The 14,357-nt window shown below is 43.1% G+C and overlaps 1 protein-coding gene across 1 annotated transcript; it reads left to right on the top strand.

Moving 5' to 3' along the window:
• The first annotated feature begins 4,684 nt into the window (after nucleotides 1-4,684).
• On the top strand, nucleotides 4,685-13,780 carry Hif1an (hypoxia inducible factor 1 subunit alpha inhibitor). The gene is made up of 8 exons (XM_051200009.1): nucleotides 4,685-4,889; nucleotides 5,117-5,367; nucleotides 7,858-8,006; nucleotides 10,612-10,757; nucleotides 11,700-11,806; nucleotides 12,174-12,237; nucleotides 12,543-12,653; nucleotides 13,434-13,780. Exons 1-8 carry the CDS (start codon nucleotides 4,713-4,715, stop codon nucleotides 13,476-13,478), a joined length of 1,050 nt encoding a protein of 349 aa, XP_051055966.1. The 5' UTR covers nucleotides 4,685-4,712; the 3' UTR covers nucleotides 13,479-13,780.
• The last annotated feature ends 577 nt before the right edge of the window (nucleotides 13,781-14,357 follow it).

Genomic DNA, 14,357 nt, shown 5'->3' with positions numbered 1-14,357 from the left:
AAAGCCAGCGCAAAGGTCCCCAGGGTCAAGCTGTGGCGGGTGGCTTGAAGGAGAGGAAACACAGCTACTTCTTACTTGCTATTTCAAGTTGTGGCGCTCCTTTTCTCCTTCCGCTGACTGAGGCCCTTTCATGCGGGCTCCCACCGAACATTTCAGACAAACGACCCAAGTAAATTCAGCTTACTCTTTCCTCAAGTTGCTTGCACCCCATCCCCATTCCACGTTTCTGCTTCCGTCCTCATGCGTGGTCGTTTTACAGGTTTAGCTCTTGCTTTTGTTTGGTCCTTACTCCAAATCAGTTGGCTTCTTTTCTTCGATGCTCGAAGTTAAATCCTTAGTCGCAATTCATCTAAACGTCCCAGTCTCCTCACCCTCAACAAATATAAAACCAAGCCTATTACCAAAGGCGTCTCCCCTGACACCGCCCCAAACCTGCCATTTGCCAGGAAAAACAGATTTCAAACCGAACACAATTAACAAACTCTTAACACAGTAGCCTGGGAGACATGTTTGCATACTATTAAGTTTTCGTTTTACTTACACAAGTAGGGTTTGGCTATTTTACACATTATGACTACTCACATATTTCTGTCAACTCTTATTAACAAAATCACTGAAATAGAATCCGTTCTTAAGTGTACACCAGAGCGACAAACACAGACGTTTAGTATTCAGTGTATAAATTTGGGGGGAATTACTGCAGTACATTTTGTCCTCTTGTAGAGTCGCTACATCATCAAAATTAATTTGACAACATGTGCATTTAACAAATAGCAAACCCTGATCTCATATGGCTCAAGAAACAAAATAGGTCTAGGTTATTTATCTGCTTAGGATGTCTTTTATATACAATGTAATTTATTCTTTTTTAAAAGAAAAAATTTTATGTGTATGGGTGGTTTTGCCTACACATATATCTGTGCTCCACGTGTATGCAGTACTGAGGAGGCCGAAGAGGGCATCGGATTCCTGGAACTGGAGTTGTTGGCCTTCATTCCGGTATTGGGAATTGAACACTGGTCCTGGGTCATCTGGAAGAGCAGCCAGTACTCTTAAATTTTGAGACAGCTGTCCAGCCCTACTATGTTTAAAGAACACAACAAGCCTCACATGATAGTCTATACCTTTTGTAATGTCAACACGAGACGTGAAGGCAGAAAAATCAGGAGTTCAAGGCCAGCCTTAGCTACATCATGAGTTTAAGGCAAGTCTGAGCTACATGAGACTGTCTCAAAAAAAAAAAAAAGTGTAAACAGATTTTAATGTTCATTATAAAGTTGTGTAATTGTCATTTCATCTAATTCTAAAGCGTTTCATCACTCCCCCAGAAAAACCTCATACCAATTAGCATATTTCCTCTACTCCCACATAGTTAGCAACCACTAACCTACTTTCTGTTTCTATTCCTTTACCTAACCTGTATATTTATAGAACGGCAATCATACAACGTGTAACCTTTATGTCTACTTTCAAATAATGTGAATACATTGCAATATGTAGCAATATATCACTTATTTTCATGGCTAAGTGATGGTCTATTGTGTGGCTATACAGCACTATACATTTACCAATTAATGAACATTTGGGTTGTTTTCCCTTTGGAGCTATTGTGAATAATGCTACAATAAATATTCTTTTACAGATTTTCCTGTGACTTTACATGGTATATTTTCTTTTTCCTTGATTTGTGGGTTAGCTTTCTTTTTGGTCTTGTTCTCTGGCTTCTTGAGGCCAGGTCTCACTCTGTAACCCAGGCTGTCCTTGAACTCACTCTGAAGCCCTGAATGGAGACCCTCCTCCTGCTCTGGCCTATCAAGTGCTGGGATTACAGAGACAAGCCATCACACCAAGCTTGAATGTATGTTTTCAAGTCTGTGGGCTATGTCCTAAGAATAGATTTGCACACTCTGGGATGTCTTGTATGATTCCTTTCCTGAAAAACTCCCAGATGTTTTTACAAAGTAGCTGCACTGTTTCCCACCCACCAAGTGTTTTTGTCCTCGTCAACACTTGCTACCTTCTTTTCGGTTAAAACCAGCCTTTTGGGCATGGATGACATCTTTCTTGCTCTGTTTGGAGACTAGAAACTTAAAAACCGAGATCTATCTTTTACAGTTCTGATTGCTAAGAGATCCGATGTTAAGGGGTCAACACCTGGTGATTGTCTCCTGATATGTTATTCAGTGGTAAAAGGCAGGAGGTGAAGGGCCAGAGATTACATGCAAAAGCATCAGTTGAACTCCCAACCTCAAGCCCTCTTATAATAAGGGCCATTCATTCGTGAAGGTGGGGCCCTGAGACCTGAACTCCTCCCATGAAGCTTTGTTTCTCAACACTTACATTGGGGATTAACTTTCCAATACATTCTTTTTTAGATCAACACAAGCAAGGGATAACAGTATCTCATTTTCATTTGCTTTACTTTGATGACTTGTGACATGTAGCAAAGTGTATGAAAAAATAAAGGTAAAAGGGCAGAGGTGCTAGGCAGTGGTGGCACAGGCCTTTCTCTTGTTGAGGCAGTCTCATGCAGAGCAGTCTTCCCTTGAACTTGCTGTATACCTGAGGAGGATTTTGAACTTCTGATCCTCCCGCCTCTAGCTCCAAAGCACTGGGCATGCACTACCATGGCCAGCTCATATCATGCTTGGCAGCAAACCCAGGACTTGGTGAGTGCTAACAAGCACTCTACCAACTGAGACATGTCACTGTTCCTGTCTTCTTACTGTCTCAATGATGTCCTTTGGAACTCTGCTTTATCATGGAAAATGTCATGTTAAAGTCTCCCCAAAGGTTCTACTGTGACTATTGAGATGACCATGTGGCATTTTTCTTCTATTAATAGATTATATTGATTAACATTTCAAATGTTAAATAAACCAGGTATTCCAAAAATAGGTTCCATTTTGTTATGGTGCCTAAACCTTTTTATATGGTATTATATTTATTTTGCAGGGAACTTTTGTATGTATATTCATAAGGGATATTGACCTGCTTTTCTTTATCTATCTCATTTTAGTATCTGGTAATGCTGGCCTCATAAAATGAATTTGGAAGTCTTCCCTGCTCTTCTGTTTCTGAGGATTGTTGTTAATTCTGTTGTATTTAGTAGGATTCATCAATGAATCCATATTGTTTTAGGCTTCTTTATATGGTATTTGAATTTTTTTCCTAATGTAGTTTTGATAAGAGTCCAGTTAGATTTTTCTACTTCTTTTTGCATTAGTTATTATAGTTTGTGTTTTTACAGGAATTCCTCTATTTCATCTAGATTCTCTCTTTTTTTTACATACACTTGTTTATAGCGTATTATATATTCCTGCATTCATACCTGATTTTAGTGATATGAACTTCTAGGTCTGATTTATTTTTAATTTCCAATGTTATAAATTGATGTATTTGGAAAAATTCAAACATTGCAGATAAAACTTTGAGTGCTGCCAAATCCCTTCACAAAGATAACTCTGTTATCAGTGCTTATATTATAAATACTATATAGCATAATTATATAATTAAGAGTGTATTCATTTCTATTGCTCAGCTTTCAAAGAATTCACCTGCCATTCTCTGACATGTAGCATATGTGATCCTTCAAGGCAAACTGGACAGCAATGTTTTGGTTTCAGATCTTCAAGACTTCTGTTTCTGACCCTTAAGCTCAGACTTAAAGGGCTAGAGAGATAATATTAGCCCTATTCAGGATAGGTCTCCATTTTGACGATCTTGAAAGCAACTGGTTAGAGACTTTGACTACATCTTTGCCATATAATGTAACCTAATTACAGGAGCACCCTGTCATATTCACAGGTCTTGCTGGCATTTAAGGGGGGGGAGACTTAAATAGAATATATACACCAATGGGTACAAATCTTGGCCTCCCTCCCATAGGTATACATTAGAATTATCTAGTAAGCAAGCAAAGCAATTGACATAGTCTTTTATAACCAGCATATATTGTTTAAAAATATGGATGTCTGTAGTTGAATAACATTGGTCTCATCGCAAGAATAGATTTAAGTAGGAGAGATGATTACATATACAAAAGACTTAAGTGATAACTAAACAAAAGAATTTTTCCCTTGGTTTTATTTTACAAAAACAAAAACAAAACAAAACAAAACAAAAAAAATGGTGGCTTGCCATGTTGCCCAGGCTGGCTCTGAATTCTTGAATTCAAGTGATCTTGCTTCCTGCTTCAGCCTCTGGAGTATCTGGAACTGTAAGCCCTTGATCTTCCCTTGATTCTGAACGAATTCAGCTTGCCATTAATCGTCTGCGTAAGCTTTCAGGATAGCTTTACCCAAGATCTACGCGATAACTGAATTTTCTAATGATTTCCTTAAGTGGGTCTAACGTTGGCTTCTCTCTGCACCCATGAGAGCAAAGTTTAATAATTATATTTGCCTCCTTCTTTGTCTCTGTAGGATTGAGCATGCCGAGGCAGCAATGTTTTGTTAGTTTCATTATTATTTTTAATATTTTGTTAATTATTTGTTAGTCCCTTTTCTAAGGAACTAATCGGGTCAGCCAAGGGCTGAGCCTAGGCTGTAGTGCGGCCGGTCACCGTTCGGGAGAGCTCCTTCAACCCACGGCCCCGCCCTCTTAAAGGGTCTGGACGGTTTCTCTCGCAGTTCATCTCTATGGTGTGCGTTGTGGTTGCTTCCGGAAAGGGCGGAGATTCCTCTTCCGGCGGGGCCGTCCCTAGAGCAGAGATGGCGGCGACAGGGGCCGGGGATACAGCCTCTGGCTCTGGAGAGCCCCGGGAAGAGGCGGGAGCTCCAGGTCCTGCCTGGGATGAGTCCCAACTACGAAGTTACAGCTTCCCGACCCGGCCCATCCCACGTCTGAGCCAGAGCGACCCTCGGGCGGAAGAGCTCATCGAAAATGAGGTGGGGGGCGGGGCAGCTGCCGAAGGGGTGGAGGAAGGGACCCAGTTAGGGGGAGAGGTGGGAAACTGGCGGGGCTGTGCGCTGAGCTTTAAGGGGCGGGACAGAGAGATGGTACGCCCGGAGTGCTCGACCGGAGAACTCGTGAACTAGACAAGTACAAATGTCGTCGAAAAGCAATGATTAACTCCTCGGAATTACTTGCCTGATTTTTCTGATTTCTTGCTTAGGAGCCTGTGGTGCTGACCGACACAAACCTTGTGTATCCTGCTCTGAAGTGGGACCTAGAATACCTGCAAGAGAATATTGGCAACGGGGATTTCTCTGTTTACAGTGCCAGCACCCATAAGTTCTTATACTATGATGAAAAGAAGATGGCTAATTTCCAGAACTTTAAGCCAAGGTCCAGCAGGGAGGAAATTAAATTTCACGAGTTTGTTGAGAAACTTCAGGATATACAGCAGCGAGGGGGAGAAGAGCGGTAAGTTGCCCGGTCGGTAGAATTAGAGCATTCTCTCGCTTTCCCGTACTTGTTTGAAGGTGTGGTGGAATTGGATAAGAGTGTGACAGTTGCCTGGCAGGGTCAGCCGTGCGAAAAGGCTTGAATAGGTCTAGGCAGAAAGTACAATAAGGCTGAAGGCATTCATTCTGTTGAAGTAAGGAGTCATTGTGTTTCTGTTTGGGAGAGCTGTCCCACGGTTCTAATTTTTCAAGGCAAGCTCAAAAAGTGAAGATTCTTATTAAAGTCTTTGGAATTTGGGGGAATTTGGGGGGAAATGTATTTTATGTGTGCAGATGTTTGTTTTGTGTTGTTTTGGGTTTTTGGGGTGTGGGACAGGGTCTCACTGTATTCTGGCTGGCCCGGAACTTGCCATATAGACCAAGATCCTTTTGCCTCTGCCTTGAGTGCTGGGAGTACAGGCATGTGTGGGTGTTTGCCTGTATGTATGTCTTGTGTGAGGTAAATATTCAGTGCCCACAGAGGTCAGAAGGCACTCCATCCTCTGCAGATAGTTACAGACAGTTGTTAACTGTCATATGGGTCCCAGGAACTGAACTCCAGTCCTCTGCAGGAGCTCTCACCTGCTGAGCCATGTCTCTAGCCCTTCTGACTTTTTAAAAAATATTTTATGTATGAGTGCTCTGCATAAATACCTGCAGCCTGGAAGAGGGCATCAGCTCCTAATACAGATGGTTGTGAGCCATCATGCTATCATGTAGTTGCTGGAAATTGAACTCAGGATCTCTGGAAGAGCAGCCAGTGCTCCTAACCACTGAGCCATCCAGCTCTGCTTCTGAATTAAAACACACACACATACACACACACACTAATTGCTTGTTGAATTTAGCTCTGAAATTGACAGTTTGAAGTTCGGTTCTAGAATACCGTTTGGGTTAAGTAGTTTTTTATGATTTGGGGTTAAGGGATTATCAGGATCCTTTAGCTTTGGGAAGATGAGAATAGATGGCTTGTTTTGTACCAGTGACCAAAACTCATTGGGAGAGTGATTCTTTCTTCCTCTTTGTTTTTACTTCTGCTTCTGAAGATAGCCCATTTATATAGGTTCCAGTCAGTCCCACATTGTAAATTGCCCCTGGAGAATTTCTTTTGCTCAGTATTTAATAGCGAATGACTGTCCTGCATTTGGTGGCCATGTCTGAAGTTCTCTATAGACTCCTATCTTGATTCTCTTTCTGACATCCTGTCAGCAGCTCGTACCTAAGTAAATAGATTTTAAATGCCTGGGCCATTGTGGTGGCTCAGTGGGTAAAGGTACTTAGTAACAAGCTTGTCAACTTGAGTTTACTCCCAAGACCAACCTGGCAGGAGAACCAATTCTCACAAGTTGTCCTCTGACCTCCACATGCATACTGTGAGATATTTGAGCTTTTATTATTCAATTGTAATAGAAATATTGTTTATATTCATTTCTGGAAGTGTCTCTAATTTTTTGTTTGTTTGTTTGTTTTATTTTGATTTTTGAGGCAGGGCTTCTCTGTATTGCTTTGGAGCCTGTCCTGGAACTAGCTTTGTAGACCAGGCTGGCCTAGAACTCATAGAGATCCCCCTGTCTCTGCCTCCTGAGTGCTGGGATCAAAAGCGTGTGCCATCAATGCCCAGCATGTCTCTAATTTTTTTATTATGTATGTTATAACTAGGCATGGTGTACATGCCTGTAATCACTACACTCAGGAAGTAGAGGCAGAAAAATCAGGAATTCAAGGCTAGCCTCTGTTATTGTGAGAAAATCTTGAAGATTCCTTGTAGCTAGTTTTTCCAGGTTATTGAGATTTCTAGTTAATTTTGCCATAACTGTTAGGTAGGATTTAAGGCAGTAAAGTCCCTTATTTTTCACTCTTCTGTATGTTTGTAGTGGGTCACATCTTGTTGATTCTCGGACACAAATTGTCCCAGTGGTTACACTCTAGAATCTTGCGGTTGGATGTAGCAAAGGGGGAAACGATAATAATGTCAAGTGTTTTCTTAGAATCATACTTGAAAGCAGCACAAGTCCCTCTGTGGGCATTCCATTGGTTAAAGCAAGTTAAATAAGAGTTAACTTTTCACAAGGGTGGTGAAGAACGTTAGTTAGAATCCAGCGGCCAAAGGAGATGTGTCCGGTCCCAAGAGTCTGAAAGAAAGCAAATCCATCACAGATTGTGTGGAGAGGCTTCCAGGAAACTAAAGTGTATGGTATTTCCCTGTGTGTGCACATTCTTATACGAAGCTTTGCATTCTTAGGCAATCTGTACTGACCCGGGAGGCTAAGAATCGAGTCTTTAAAGAACTTGTGGGACAGAGCTCAGACAGGGAGAAAGAATTCAGCTCTGTGAATCCGTGTTGAAGTCTTGCATGACTACAACTGCTCTCTGTTGGGATGCTAGTAACAGATTTGGGTTTCCAGATGTAGAGAGCATACCAGGGACTGATCTTGCACACTGATGGAATTTTTTTTCTTGGGGAATGTAGGTTGTATCTGCAGCAAACCCTCAATGACACTGTGGGGAGGAAGATTGTCATGGACTTCTTGGGTTTTAACTGGAACTGGATTAATAAGCAACAAGGAAAACGTGGCTGGGGGCAGCTGACCTCTAACCTCCTGCTCATCGGCATGGAAGGTAAGGAATGCTTCTGAAAGCATGGCCTCACATCCTGCAAACCTGCTTTCTGGTCCTTCTCCACTTACTAGCTCCATGACTTCAAACAAGTCACTGAACTTTTTAAGGCCGCAGCTCCCTCATCCGCTGTGGAACAAGCTAGACCTTATAAACGGCCCACAGTTAAATGAGATAACGTATCTTTTAAGTCTCTTGGGTAGTGTCATGCAGTCTTAGACGGTCTTTTCCTTTCTCGCCAGGCAGTGCAGGTGCCTCTAATCCCAACTCTTGGAGGCAGAGGCAGGTGAGGCGGATCTCTGTGAGTTTGAGCCAGCAAACAAAACAAAATAAAATGTTCTTTCCCTTTTCTCAGTTGCTGTGTGAGCGCAGGCACTGGGGTAACGTCACTGCTTTTCAGTGTACTGAGGGGATTTTATTCCTGTAAAAATGGAACCTTTTTCTTTTAAAGACTGGGTCTCACTATGTAGCTCTGACTATCCTGGAACTCAACTCTGTAGACCAGGCTGGCCTCCAACTCACAGAGATCCACCTGCTCCTGCCCCCTGAGTTCTGAGATTAAAGGCTAGTCCCACCGTTCTAATTTGGCCATATTCTAATATGGCGAAACCTTATCTCTTAAATACATACTTACGGGATTCAAAATTGAAAGGATACAAATAGGTTTTAGTTATCAGTCTTCTCCTCCCTTTACTCCCAGTTTCTCAGTGTCCGTCTGTAGAAGCACTTCATAGTATACTAGTTTTTGTATCTTGCTAGGGAACTGTCTATATACATAAGTAAATATGTTCTGGGTTTTTTAATGGTTTTTAAATTTGTAATTTTATGTGTATGAATGTTTTGCCTACATGTATGTATGCACACCCTCTGTGTCTGGTGCATCAGAAAGGGGCACTGGATCCCCTTGAACTGGAGTTAGGATGGTTGTGAGGCATTATGTGGGTGCGAGGAACCAAACCCTGGTCCTTCTGCCAAAGGAACAAGCGCTCCAAACCGCTGAGCCACCTCTGTAGCCCCTTGGTGTTTTCTTTTGTGTGAGTAGAAAGAAGTGTGTAAGTGCTGTTTGGGAGAAGGGACACTACTTGCAGGGTAGGGTTATTTTCATTTCCAGTACCAGCTCAGTGCTAGACCATCAACAGCTGTGTAGTAAGTGGTGTGTAAACATGGTTGAAAGAAACAATAATTATTTGATGTCACTGACCTAATTGAGCCCTCAGTCTTCTTTTATTGGTATTTCCCCAGGTTTGGATGACTGATAACATAGTAAACAGGTTCCCCAAATGCAGCTTGTGAATTGACACTGCTCTTTAAAACCAAGTTTTGGTTTTTCAGAAAGAATACAATCCTGGTTTCCTTGGGTTAATCCATTGCTTTCCTTTCCTGTGGCCAGGTGCTGGGAAGCAGATGCCTCTGGTATAGATGAGAGGCCTCTTTTGTTCGAGGGTGCACTTGAACTGTTGGCTGTAGGAAGACAGCTGTTATGGCATATTTGGCTGGCCTATGGATGTTTTGTTTTGTTTGTGACAGGGTTTTACTATATACCCCAGGTTGGCCCTGAACTTACCATGTAGCTCAGGGTAGCCTCACACTCACAGCAGTCCTTCTGCGCAGCCTCCCTAGTGCCAGGGTTGCAGGTATGTACCACCATGTCCATCTAGGAATAGTTTTTAAATCAGATATTACACAGAATGTACAGATGAGACCCTAGTTATGCAGGAATAGATGAAATATGCATTAAGGCAGAACTAATTCAAGGTAGCAATGTGTGTGTGTATGTATGTATGTATGTATGTATGTATGTATAGTAAAACTTGTGGTGCCAGGATTGAACATAGGCCCTGTGTTTCCTGAGCAAGTGCTGTGGCACTAAGCCATCCCAGCCGTTTTAAAAACATTTTCATGAGTAAGGATCTCATTAAGTTGTCTATGCTGGCCTTGAAATTTTGATTCTCTTGCTTTGGACTCTTACGTAGCTACACTACAGTGCCTAGTCAGGTGACATTCTAAGCAATGTCTCTTAAGTTCTACAACTCTTTCTTCGGTAATTTGGTAGCCTTTTTCTCATTTGAGAGTCAGCAGCCTCAGTGAGCCCCAGTGTTGCTCTGCGTGATGCTGTGTTCCATAGGTGTGGTAAAGCGAGAACAACAATTGAGAATCTTTGGGCTTCAGAAGAGCTCCATGAAGCAAGAGCATATGCCTAGAACCCAAAGTCACTAGTTAGCACCTCAGAGTCAGTAGATCATATGTGCTATTGGTACCAGTCATATCAGTTGCTTCTCATTGTCTTGCTGCCCTTGGAGTCTTGCCATAGTCAGGAAGAGTATAAGCTTGTTGCCTGCCAGACTTGTTTAGTGAGCTCTGGCTGCCAATCAGGGCATCAGCCACCAATGAGGACAGTCTACTAGCTGATGATGGACCTTACCCAGAGATGGTTGCTAGAGTTTACCACTCATAAAATACGACTGATTTACTAAGAATTGAAATTGCAGTTTCCTTATCCTGCTTCAGAGTTAACTTTTAGCTGGGGGGCAGCTAGACTTCACTCCAGCACTAGGCTCTGTGCAGTAGAGCCACTACCTCAACTAAGAAAATGTCTTCTTCCTTGCAGGAAATGTGACACCTGCTCACTATGATGAGCAACAGAACTTCTTTGCCCAGATCAAAGGCCATAAGCGATGCATCTTATTCCCTCCAGATCAGTTTGAGTGCCTCTATCCATACCCTGTTCATCATCCTTGTGACAGGCAGAGCCAGGTGAGCCTATGCGATCTGAAGAGGGTATAGAACTGCCTTTGAGATCAGAGGCTGGAATACTAGTCCTTCCCTTTGGGGTATGTCAGGTCTGCATTTCTGGCTGGTCTTGCCTTACAAACAAGTCCAGAGAATAATTTCACAGTGTAGCCTACATGTTCCAGGCTCCGATGATGATCCCCAGACATTTGTAAGTATAAACAGAGCTAATTGCTGGGGGGCAAACTCCATCATTAGTGTTGGTAGACTCAGATTACTTAGTTTGATTATTTTTTTTTGACTCAGTTTCATCAAAATATGAATGCCTCCACTGACTTTAATAATTGTTTTCTTTTATCATATATGCTACTACTTTTTGATAGGGAGATAGGTAAATAAAATATTTTCTGTGTATGAGTGTTTTGCTTGCATGTATGTATGTATGTATGTGCACCATGTGCATGCCTGGTGCTTGTGGAGGTCAGAAGAGGACGTTGGATCCCTTAGGACTGGAGTTACAGATGGTTGTGAGGCCACCATGTAGGTGCTGGGAACCAAACCTGGGTCCTTTGCAAAAGCAACAAGTGCTCTTAACTGCCGAGCCATCTCTCCATCTCCCAACATCTCTTCCTGAGGAGAAAGATGTCTTGCTCCTTCATGTAGGAGTCTCCTGGTCAGGATTTGTTTGGGAGAAAGCATTTGGACAGGTTTGGGTGACAGATAATCCTAACTCCTCACATCCTAAGGCTTTTGAGGAGTTCTTCTGAGCCCAGGGGCACTGAAGTCTAGAGTTATTTAGTGTGTAACACATGGCATGGGTTTCCTTAAGTAGTTCTCTGAGAGGGGCAGTTCATACCATTGTATCTTGCATACAAATGCTGAAGTTACTTTTTAAGTCTTGCTTTTTTCTTTAAGCTGCCAAAACAAGCTTTAACTGATCTTTTTTCTTTCTCTTGACTCTTATAGGTGGACTTTGATAATCCTGACTACGAGAGTTTCCCTAATTTCCGAAATGTGGTTGGTTATGAAACAGTGGTTGGCCCTGGTGATGTTCTTTACATCCCAATGTACTGGTGAGGAGGCTAGGGATGGGGACTCTCTTTCCTGGTCCCAGAAAACTTTATCTGTGTTCCTTCTCAGTTGTGGTAGGATTAGCCTGCAGGAAGATTAACATATCGAGACATAAACACAGTAAGTGTAGAGGACAACTCTGCCTCTTAGGAAAGGAAGACAAATGTTCAGATCCAAAGTGAGCTGTAGTGTCTGTATCTACCTCTTCAGTGTTTGGAGACTGAACGCCAAAGCCTCTGGCCCACTGAGTATTTTACAGTGAGCATAAAGCTCCTGCTTCACTGTTTCCCTTAGCCGGGCTATGCTAGTTTCCCATCCTTGTCTCTGGAAAGTAAACAGAAGACTCTTTCTTTCTTTTCTTTTTAATAGGTGGCACCACATAGAGTCATTACTAAATGGGGGAATAACCATCACTGTGAACTTCTGGTATAAGGTGAATATTAGTGGGTTTGTTTGTTTGTTTTTGTTTGTTTTGGGGGGTTACTTTGTTGTTGTTGATACACACACACACAGACATAGACATTTTATTTGTGAATGTATCTGTATGGAACTGGGGCTGGGGTAAAGTAGGTAGAGTGTAGTAAGTGGTTTGGGCTGGGATGGGGTTGTGGGGTAACCCTGGAAATGATTAGCACAGAGATGGAGAAGAATACAAATAAACTTTTTTAGAAGGAAATGTAGTATTAGAGCTGAAAGCCTGTGTTAAAGGTATTTCCTGAGCTATTGCTTCCTTTGTAGGGGGCTCCTACCCCTAAGAGAATTGAATATCCTCTCAAAGCTCATCAGAAAGTAGCCATCATGAGAAACATTGAGAAGATGCTTGGAGAGGCCTTGGGGAATCCACAAGAGGTAAGGGCTGATGACCTTCTTTGGAGCTCAGTGTTGGTGACATTCTCTGGAGCTCCCCTTGTCTCAGTGACTGCTCTCTCTTCACAGACTTTATTTGTATATTTAGGAAATCTTGTTTTCTGATGAGAGCTGGCTTGACTGGTGGATCCATTATAATCGTTCCATGCTAACAGTAATGTCTGCCTTGGGGCATATGTGCCATCTGGGGACCCCTGAGAGGATTCTTCTGAATAGGAAGTGTGTAATAAAGCATCTCCCGGTCCACTCCTAGCTTGGTCAGGGCTGCTCTAGGTAGTATTGAGCTCCGCTTCTCACCCAGGTATATTACTGGTCCATCGGGTAAAAGAAGGAGATGTGAATTTTAGTTGCCTTACCTCCTTCCAATGGTTAGCCTCAACATCAGAGATGCCTGAGTGGTTGAGAGCACCAAGACTAACTGCAGGTGGCCTTTTGTTAGAGTAGAGAATTTAAAATTCTTGGTACCTTGGAGAAACGTGCAGACATACTTTCGGGTGTTTGGGGTTATTGGCTTTTGGATCGTATTCTGTCTGATGGATGTTGCCTGTAGATACACAGGATATTGTAAAAGGGAAGGACCCTCCAAAGGGTCATGCCCTAGAATACTCAGTTGATATCCAGAAAACTTGATTAGAACGTTTACAAGGTCCAGATCACTTGTGCTTGTCCATGGCTGAATATTGAATGTCTCCAGGCACATTTAGTCTTGCTCTGGGATCAGGAGACAGGCAGTTCTGATGGGCTCCTCATATCTCTTTACAGGTGGGGCCCTTGTTGAACACCATGATTAAAGGCCGTTACAACTAGCCTGCCAGAGGCCAAGGCCTCCTGTCAGGTGACTGCTATCTCGTCCACATGCTTCGTTGATGAGGACAGGACACTCCAAGCACTAGTATTGCACGCTGCACTTAATGGACTGGACTCTTGCCATGGCCCTGGAGGCAGGTGTTTGGGGCGAGGCAGGGTAGTTGACTCCACTCCCATTTGGAACGATTCTCACCCTTGCCTCTTGAGCCCCCGAACCTTCCCTCTTCGCCCCCCTAAAGTCCTGCATTCAGTGTATGGAGTCCCAGCTTCCGGTTGTCATCATGCCTGTGTTAGTCTGTCAACCTCAGGGTGTGTGTGTGTGCGTGCGTGCGTGCGTGCGTGCGTGTGTGTGTGTGCGCGCGCGCGCGCGTGTGTGTGTGCGTGCATGAGTGTGTATATACACACACATGCATGTATCTGTTCCTTGTTCCCTCTTCCTGGGTCAGGATATCACTCTGGCACTCAGCTCCTGTCTCCAGAAGCCTCAGTACCTCGGCCTGAGAGAGGAGATGCTCTTTTATCCCTTTTGCATCTGGGTTGTGGTGCCAGAAGGAATCTGCTCTCAGTCTGCCTTCTGCCAGTTTTTGCAGCATAGTCAGGCTACAGGCCAGGTAGCATTAGCTGCTGGGTCCCTATGGGGACACTTGGTGGAAGAGGGTTAGATAGGGGTCTGGTTGAGAACTACAAACTCAAGCCATACATGGAAGGAACCCTTGGGAACCTAAGAACAGGATTACACATATGTTCCAAAGTACAGACACATGCAGCTGCTCCCTTTCAGTACCAGTTCTTGCCCCTGTGCTAGGCATGCAGGGAGTTTTAGCTCTAATTTCTTTGGGCTCCAGGGGTGTGAACCTCTGCATGTGTGTGTACACTGGT

Source organism: Phodopus roborovskii, unplaced genomic scaffold, assembly GCF_943737965.1.
Source record: "Phodopus roborovskii unplaced genomic scaffold, PHOROB, whole genome shotgun sequence".
In the NCBI taxonomy this organism is placed as follows: domain Eukaryota; kingdom Metazoa; phylum Chordata; class Mammalia; order Rodentia; family Cricetidae; genus Phodopus; species Phodopus roborovskii.
Note: the sequence above shows the minus strand (reverse complement) of the source record. Positions and strands in the feature narration are given on the sequence as shown.

Bases quoted from the DNA above. Each gene is read 5' to 3' on its own strand.
- Hif1an (XM_051200009.1), top strand. From the start codon at position 4,713: ATGGCGGCGACAGGGGCCGGGGATACAGCCTCTGGCTCTGGAGAGCCC. The intron at 8,007-10,611 runs GTAAGGAATGCT...TCTTCCTTGCAG, and splicing joins CCTGCTCATCGGCATGGAAG to GAAATGTGACACCTGCTCAC. The intron at 10,758-11,699 runs GTGAGCCTATGC...TGACTCTTATAG, and splicing joins CTTGTGACAGGCAGAGCCAG to GTGGACTTTGATAATCCTGA.